This window comes from Diprion similis, chromosome 14, assembly GCF_021155765.1.
Source record: "Diprion similis isolate iyDipSimi1 chromosome 14, iyDipSimi1.1, whole genome shotgun sequence".
Lineage (NCBI taxonomy): Eukaryota > Metazoa > Arthropoda > Insecta > Hymenoptera > Diprionidae > Diprion > Diprion similis.
The window spans coordinates 9343630-9352590 of NC_060118.1; the positions used below are offsets into that span (position 1 = coordinate 9343630).

Consider the following 8961-nt stretch of genomic DNA (forward strand, 5'->3'; position numbering starts at 1 on the left):
CTTGCACACATTTATTTCATAATCAGACGAATATACAGAGGCGAAAAAAAATGTGCACACATACATATTAAAGATCTTCAGTAATAATTCAAAAAAAATAAATTTGAAGGGTTTTTCCTACCGAAGTATCGTGGATAGTACTGAGGTTCGGACCAGCATGTAGGTTGGAAATTGCGTTTAACCAGATCGTGATCCTGATTCCCAAGGGCCGCAGGATCCGGAATTGAAAACTTTGCCAATAACTAACTACAAGAAATGCATCACCGCGCTGCCTGAGCTCGTTGATAAGCTTTTTAGCTGAATCCCATTCGCTCTACTGATAGGGAACATAAAACATTCGGATTCGTACCAAGCGTTATGCCAAACTGGGAACTGCTCATTGGCAGATATAATTTAACCGTAAAGCGAGACGGACCATCAATACGGAAACTGTGAATCGTCACTGAAAACCGTTTTCCATATCGTCAGTGAAAGCTTCCGTGTCAATGTCAGACAGCTACCGAGTCTCTGAACACCCGGAGGGTGACATTGAATTGAAGAAGGTGCAAGACTATTCGTCAGGTGAGTATGCTTAACGGCGATAAGTCGATCGATCATTGTCTAATCCAACCATATCGAATGGTCGGAATCCCGAATAATTACAATAAATCAAAAAAATGAGTTATGGTAAAGCGTTGAGGGGTTCATTCTTTAGCATTTTAAACCAATCGGAGTTTTGATCTTTCTGATTAATGACATTTGATGAAGTAATTGAACAGATAGTTGACAGTTTTGAATCCTACCTGCACCCTTTTCCACCTATGAACACGGAAACATGTCTACGAGATCATCCAAGGGGGCTGAAGTCAGCTGATGAAGAAGCAGACTTGGAACGCGCCATCGAGTTAACGGGTGAGTTGTTCATCGTCGCAAGTTCTTTCTATTCACCAAATTGAACATTAATCCTTAATTAGGTCTTGGATGGTATCATATCGGACTGATTGCAATATGCGGTGCACTTCTGATCATCACGGTCTGCGAGACAATGGGAATAAGTTTCGTCCTGCCAGCAGCCCAGTGTGAGTTGGCCTTGACGACCGCAGAAAAGGGTTATTTGTCCGGAACTTTATTCTTGGGTGAGTTGCCGATGATGACTGTAATCATCTTCCAATCTGATCCGCTCTTCCCTCAGGAATGATCATCAGCGCGCACCTCTGGGGATTCTTCGCAGACATCTTCGGGAGGAAGAAGATACTCCTGATCACCACCATCGGTACCTGGGCTTTCAGCTTCATGTCGAGCTTCTCTCCAAACACCAACTTCTACATAGTCCTCAGATTCGTAACAGGCTTGTTGTAAGTAGTCGTTCAAATTCTCGCGATTATCGCTCTACGGAGTCTCGTAAAGTGCAGTCAGGATGCTTAAACCACTCAGAGCAATTCACTTCCAGCTGCGGCAACCAATCGACGGTGTACGTTTATCTCAGCGAGTTTCTGCCCGCCTCAAAACGAGGGAGTATCATAACCTGGACATGTGGCTTCATGGCAGCCGCCTACCTTCTGATGCCCGGTGAGTTTATGAACGACGGACGAAGCCAAGCAACAGTTTACAAAATCAAATTTACATCCCGTGATAGGTTTGGCTTGGGTTTTGATCCCGTTGGAAGTAAACTGGGACCTTGGTTTCGTAGTTTACACGTCGTGGCGCGTCTACTTGGTAGCCGTAGGCTCGTTGTCACTCGCAACGAGTTTCCTGTTACCTTTATTTCCGGAAAGCCCAAAGTTCCTCATGTGGGTTGGACGGAAACACGAGGCACTCGATGTTCTCAGACTAATCTACAACAGGAATTCGGGAAACAGCAACGTCGAGTATCCGGTATGCTGCCTAAACTGTTCACTCTAAAATTTAGATGCAACCTGTCAAGCTCCCTACGTGCTTCACAGGTCAAAGAGCTTAAGTTCGACGTCCATGACACTCCCGGCCACGTTATGACGCCAGTGTCCTCGACGCTTCAAGGATTCGTCAGGATCATGTGGCGCCAAACCATCGCGATTCTTCGCCCACCATACGGATGGACCACTCTACTCTTCTGCCTGCTTCAGTTTGGCATCTACGGCACGTATGAATTCTCATGAAAATTATACAAATTAAGACTGTGTTCTCTGATGTTCTTCTACTCGGTGACACAACAACAGCTAAATACTTGTTTTCTTGTTATTGGTTCTGTTCCGTCTCAATCATATGCTTCATAGTGTAATTTTTGGTTCCAAAGCTCGATAGGCATGTACATCTGGTTACCGAATCTGGTGAACATGATGAAGTCAGGGACTGGATCCGGGGCGACGATATGCGACTTAGTCTTGGCCAACCAGGCTAATCTGACCTTGAATTCCACGCTAGAATCCGCGGAGTGCAGCAGCCTGATCAGGAGCGAGGTCTATATGAGCACGTTGGTCACTGGGGTCCTCTTTGTGGTATCCTATGGGACCCTCGGAGGGATGGTCAAGATCCTAAGGAAGAAGACAGTGCTAGGTAGACATAAGGCAGTGCGGTAAATATTCTTTTTACGGCATGGGCATTGAAAAGTTCACTTTTTGTCGCAGTTTTCGTTCCGTAAAGTGACGCTTTATACGCCAGCGAACAAAGTTGCGGAATAAAGTCTTTATTCCGCAGTTTTGATGCGCAGTTCGAAGTGCGCATCCCAAACTGGCGAATAAAGTAGCTTCGTCGAACAGATCGCGACATAACCTCACTCTTCGTTTTGCTTTTCAATGCCCATACCGTAAAAAATATTGTATGTGGCATGCCCGTAAACCATTTTTTGGCTCGGATAATTTCAGTACTCGCTTCCGGCTCGCCTTCAGCTCGTCCTGAAATCTTTAGCCTTGCCAAAAAAAAACAGACAGTTTACCGGCATGCCACATAAATAGCTATTGTTAATCGGTTGAACGGTTATAGTGAATCACGCCGCGGCCATAAATGTGTCATGACCATACGTACCTTTATAATCACGCTGATAACAAACATGCCAAGTCTACGGTCAAACTGCTTCCATTTATGCATGACGTGGTAAACGCGCTTACCCAAAGCCGTATAAACTAACATCGATCTAATCGCTTTCTTGATTAGTTTCTGCCCTGTTCTTGAGTGCGATTGCCGGTTTCGGAAGCTATTTCGCTAGGAATGAGATCATCGTGGCTCTTCTCATATCGGTAACCATCATTCTCACCGGAACCTGTGCCACGGTATCGAACGCCATCATCGTCGAGGTTTATCCCACCAATTTTAGGTGAGTCGGTGTAATATTGTTTAAATTTAAAAACAACGTAAAGTTGATTTACAAACTTGTTTTGTTGTTTAACTTTTTCACGCCAAAATCGCATCGTTACCTAATTGCTTCAATGTTATCAGTTGCCCCCTATTTTTGTTCAATCCTGTCTAATTGAGTTTTTTTTTCATGCTAAGCAGATAAAATATGAGATTGTAGTAATGTTTGAAAAAAAATTCTGTACTTAACGAACTTAAGCTTGAGGGAAAATGGACGGATTATTATCTTCAGTTTGACTATCATTGCTCTAGTTTTTATTATAAAATAATTCGACTCCTTTGCAAAGGGCCATTCTCTTTATAAATTGGTCTGAAATCACTGAAGCTATCGAGTAAAAACTTGGAATTAACATTTGACGTGAAAATCAAGTCAAGTTATCTCCCAAAATTGGAAACCGTCTGGAAATCATTAACGATTTCGAAGTGAATGGCTCTTCATTTCTTTGCACTGAGGTCTCGTTTATACGTGGCAAAAACTGAATGTTAGTGTATCGGTTTCAAAGGCTTGTTATGATAATTGCCTTCGCAAAGACGCGGGTAGTTTGACAAATTCTTTTCGCAAGAGCGTAATAAGAAAAGCGGCTCTATGAACGTCGTTGGAAGAATATTCAATACGAATATAGTGCCGACTGCTCTTTGATGTCGGTTAGCAGACTGAAGTGAAACGAAAGAGAAAAACTGCGGGTTGTGGCGTCTCTCGTCGAGTAGTTTTCTTCAAGCATTTTCCTCGTGAGGAAGGATCCTTTAGAGAAGGAACGGGTTGAACGAAATTCGTCTGTTCTTTATCACGATCACTTACTTTTTTGTCATTTTATTTTGCAGAGCAATGGCAGTTGGTCTGGCATACACTTTCGGACGCTTGGGTATCACACTTGCTTTGAATACAATTGGCGTCCTTATAGAATCCTACTGTGATTTCACTCTGATTGGATTGAGTTGCGTGACCTTAAGTGAGTTTCAATTATTGGTGAAAAAAAAATTCCAATGTTGCGATAAAAGAATTATTCTTGCGATTTAATTTGTTCCAGTTTGCAGTCTCCTCTGTATCCTGCTTCCGAAATAAACGGTGCAGTACTATAGACCTTTTAATCTCGTTTTTCAAATCCCGCCTTGTAATCGGTTTACTCACGCAGTTAAAAAATGATCCGTAAAATCGTTGGGTGATATCACGTTATTCACACAATATCAACGTCCACATAGACTCCCGGAGTATTTATGTGGGCGTGTGAATACAGGAATAGGGTCTTTGTAAGCCGGGGTTGTATCGCGTCATTGCAGCAACCAACAAAATCTCTGTACTCTACGAAGCTCTCGGGTTGTTCGGGTATTGTTCTATTCGAAATGCGGTAAGCCGATCAGCTCGGCTTAACATCAGGATGCAAAATCCTTTTATAACCATTGCGGTTGCACATTACTTCACGAAAATGTCATCCAGAAATTTTGAGAAACGAATTTCCTCGAAATAGTTCGTCCAGTTTTGGACAGTGATCTTTACCATTTTCAAACGGAAATCAATTGTCATTCTCACTTCTATGGAAAAGACAGTATTCAAATCTACCGTGGAATTGATTTATACCTAAATCAAATTCTCGTTGAAATATCCTTTCATCCAGTCTTTCCCTCGAAATGTATTTATAGAAGAAATAAAAAATGAAAACAAAAATTTAATAATAGTAGATATATATATATAAGGTTGGTTTTGCGTACAAATTCCGATACCGACATTTTACCGACGCTTACCGATTTTACCTACCATCGATAAATTTAACCACTGCGGGGATAACCTCCAGCCGAAAAAAGTATTATGTCTGAGCTATAAAGTGGCTTAGAATGTCGGTAAAATGTCGGTATCGGTATCTGTACGCAGAAACGGCCTTATACACATATCTACTAATAATTGTGGAGATCAGATTTTTTATTTTCTGCGTCTAATATATCGAGCTAATCTAATTTGATCGTCCGATATTGGCCTGACGTCTAATGTCTAGTTAGACCGAGAGAGTGAGTCAAGCGAGGTGACCGCATCCATCCGGCAATCTCGATTCAATTTCGCACAATAGGGGTAAAACCGTCGGGATTCGTGATCACCCGGCTGGCTTTCCGGCGACGTTTGCAGCGCGACGTACAGTTTGGTAACCCACCCTTGTATTTGGCTTTAATTTCCATACATTCGGAGAGCACTGCAGCTTCCGGGGGGTGGCGATTCGCGCTTTCCACCCCCGCTAGGCCGGGTAATGTTATTTTACGAGGGCTTCGTGTTATTAAACTGACTGCCCAAAGGAAATTTAATCATTCCCAATAATGGCCCTCCCCGGTCCCATCTTCCGCCTCCCCAATTCCCGCTCTTCTCGCTTTATGTATCCAGCTGGACCCATCGCTGATTCTCTGCCGGTGGTCCAATCCTTACCGTTTCCCTTCTCCTCCCTCACCCTTATTTTCATTTCTTTCTTTCTTTTCGATCTCGTTCCGCTACCGGGTTCTTTTTACCTTTTATAAAGCGGCACTCATACCCGAACGATCCGCGCCCATAACACTTTCGATAATGTCACGAAATCTCAATTTCACTTCCTCCCATCTCATCCTCCTTCTCCATCCTTTCTTGGATTCTGTAATCAGTTTAAGATCGGCGGTAATTCTTCATCTTTTCAAAAGTGAGATTTAAATAAAAAAATTTTCTCTACCTCGATGAATCGCTTCTTGGCTTCGTGCAGGCTCGCATAAACGCCCGCTTCGTTTTATCATGTTTGTTTTTATTTATTTATTTATTTACTTTTTCAACCTGCTTATTTATAACGTGTATACATGTATCTATGTACAATATCCCCTACACTCTCGACGATAAGAAAAACTAATTTCAACTCGTGTTTTTGTTGCTGCTGCTGCCGGCGAAGAATCAGAGAAGGATCACGGGAGAGTTGAGCGGAAACCGGATATCCTGTCAAGCTCTATATACCCACACAGATATCCACTGAGGCGAACGCTCGGTTCAGCAGCTTAAATCTTGACCGTTGAAAGCCTTCGTTTGGAACGTGAGCAATTTAAAAAAAATATACAACCAATGATATATCATGTAAGAACGATATTTTTCACAGAATCTCGAATTTCGTCTCAGCTGTACAGTTAACAACAATTTCACGATATACTGTAACGAAAAAAAAAAAATTATTACCAAAAAATCAGAAACAAAATTACTCCGATCGAATTTCAGATATATAATCAAAATTCTTCGCCATTTCGAAGCAAATTTTTTTTTTCACTCTTCAATCATTAGGCTCACTATATATGTATTACAGTACAGGATCGTAAAATCCAGACCTGCAGAAGATAAGTTGACTATACTTACATATAGACTGCATGACGCATGTATGTTCATCTAATTTTTTTTCCTCGAGTTTTTTTTTTTTTTTTCTCCGATATTACGACGCTGCTCCTTTTGCACGTCCATAAAATAGAAATAAAAACGGTTAAAATAGTTGCGATACTCTTCGACGAGGCATATAACCTTGTTTCGCGTCGACGAAGATTCTAGCAGCTGATCTTATATCGCGACGTTCTTCGTCGCAGCTCCTTATAATATATACATATATATATATATATATCGGGAATCGAAACTTTTCAATCTGTACCTATAACGTAGCAGCTGCGTGTAGCCGGGCACGCGCACCTCTGGATCAGAGGGGTAGGAAAGTGTGCCGGGAATTGAATTCTCCCGTACAACTCACCCTCTTTTCCTCCCTCCCTCCCTCCTCCGGTCGGCATTTTCACAGCGTTTCGCGTTGGGTTATTTCGCTTTATCGTCTACCGGGTTTAGAACGGCACTACCTTTTAACCTGGGGTACACCAGGGACTCACCCCTACCCCCTACCCCCCAACCCCCTCTTAGCCCCCGTTTAATTGAGTATAAGATGAGATTGAGCGCGTTCCAAGGCCGATTTAGAGTCAGTTCGTTCGGTCCCCCGATCGGGTTTTCCTAGGTTGCGACCCCGTTTCCGGTTAATCCAACCCCCGCTGAATTCCCCCGTCCCCCACTCCCACCCCTCACTCTTGCCCAATATTCTTTATTACCATGGGGGCTCCTTATGGCCATGCCGACGGCCGCTTGGCCAACTTATTCAATCAATTGCCCTGATTGGCTGAGAGGAATTGAGGTAAACAATTCGGAAATCGTGAACACGTGGCTTGATCCTTGTTGGTATTGATTCCCGCGCTTCTTAGGAAGACCGTTGAGACTTGGTCCTCAGGATATAGTTTACTTCAGCGCACCTAAGGCTGGTCGATTAGTTTTCTCTCCTTCTCCTCCTCCTCCCCCCCCCCCCCCCCCCCAACTCTATCGATACCTATAATGTATACAGTTCGATATATATATATTCACCCTCTCGCTCGGAGATTGGATTTTCCTAGCGTTTTATATCACGCCGAACGCTGTCAATGGCATATGTGCCAGATGCCTTGTAAATAATTATTATTTTACGCACGAAGCGAGGTTTCGGCGTGTGGTTTATAATCCGGTGCATAAAAGTTTGATGGTTTTTTTTTTTTTTTTTTTTTTTTTTTTTTCAATATATTACTACTCGTTTTGTTTTAATTGAAAATAATTAAAACAGTCGAAAAGTTGAATTTTCAAGCATATATTTTGGTGGTTCGAATATTTAAAAAAATTTCAAACTTGAAATTTTTTGTAAAATTTTGATAATAATTTTCAGAAAATGTAATTGAATTCGGTAATATTTTATGATAAATTGCATACGTTAGTGCCGAAAGAATGATAAGGTGAGTTGAATTTCTTTCACCATCTTTCTGAATCTCTCGAATTACTTTCATTCAATGACTTCGCTCTGATGGGCGTAAATAAGAGCACGATCGGCTATATATTGATTATGTAATTTCGGAACCTTTCAGGAAGCGAGCTTTCGCGTGAAAGGCTTTTGTCGCTGCTCTCGTGGGGCTCTTTAGGCATGTTTATTTTACACCCCCCCTCCCCCTCCCCCTCCCCCCTCGATACAGGGGAAAAATGAATGGGCATAAAGGCAGGGCGAAAAAGAGCGGACGCGAATTACGTGCGGCTGTCGAAGAAGCGGGGAAACCCGTCAAAGAAACGATAAGAAGGGGGGGTGGGGGTGCCTTCACGTATTGGCCCTGCCAACTGACCGTGAAATGAGCCGGGACTCTAGCTCGACCGACGTCTGGCTAGGATGTATTTTCCGCTTGACCGCTGCTGCAATATCTGACATCAGCCACGGCCCTCTAATCCGACATTCGAAAATCGGATTACTCGGAGACTCGTTGAACCGTCGAGCCGTCGACGCGATGCCGGCTTCCGGAAACCGGTAAAGGAGCGACGATTTTCTCCCTTAGGGTGACGAAAATTCACGAGCATTCTTCTTCGCCACGTTTTTTTTTTTGTCTGCACGCGATTTTCGGTTCGTTCGTCTCTGCCAAACCTCGTTAAAGGTCAGGAAAGGGTCAATTCGAGGATCCTGCTTTTGGTTGAGGAAGACGTGAGTTTAACACTTGGAAACCGGATTATTAATCAAAGGGACTTTGATGATTGTGGGAAGAAAATTCTTCGAAACAACTAGGGATCGTGCGAAATTCATGGAATTAATTGACATTATGGTAATCCTTGCAAGTCTTACTTTTTCCACCGTTGATTTA

General features: G+C 42.8%; 1 protein-coding gene across 1 annotated transcript; it reads left to right on the plus strand.

Moving 5' to 3' along the window:
* The first annotated feature begins 337 nt into the window (after positions 1-337).
* On the plus strand, positions 338-6379 carry LOC124415086 (synaptic vesicle glycoprotein 2C-like). Its single transcript, XM_046896384.1, has 12 exons — positions 338-561; positions 823-891; positions 954-1115; positions 1172-1334; positions 1430-1548; positions 1616-1854; positions 1923-2098; positions 2252-2511; positions 3109-3268; positions 4129-4256; positions 4335-4372; positions 6198-6379. The coding sequence occupies exons 1-11, from the start codon at positions 486-488 to the stop codon at positions 4367-4369; spliced, it is 1587 nt and encodes a 528-aa protein (XP_046752340.1). The 5' UTR covers positions 338-485; the 3' UTR covers positions 4370-4372; positions 6198-6379.
* The last annotated feature ends 2582 nt before the right edge of the window (positions 6380-8961 follow it).

Coding starts and splice junctions, on each gene's coding strand:
- LOC124415086 (XM_046896384.1), top strand. CDS start 486: ATGTCAGACAGCTACCGAGTCTCTGAACACCCGGAGGGTGACATTGAA. Junction 892..953: donor ACGCGCCATCGAGTTAACGG/GTGAGTTGTTCA, acceptor ATCCTTAATTAG/GTCTTGGATGGTATCATATC. Junction 1,549..1,615: donor CGCCTACCTTCTGATGCCCG/GTGAGTTTATGA, acceptor ATCCCGTGATAG/GTTTGGCTTGGGTTTTGATC.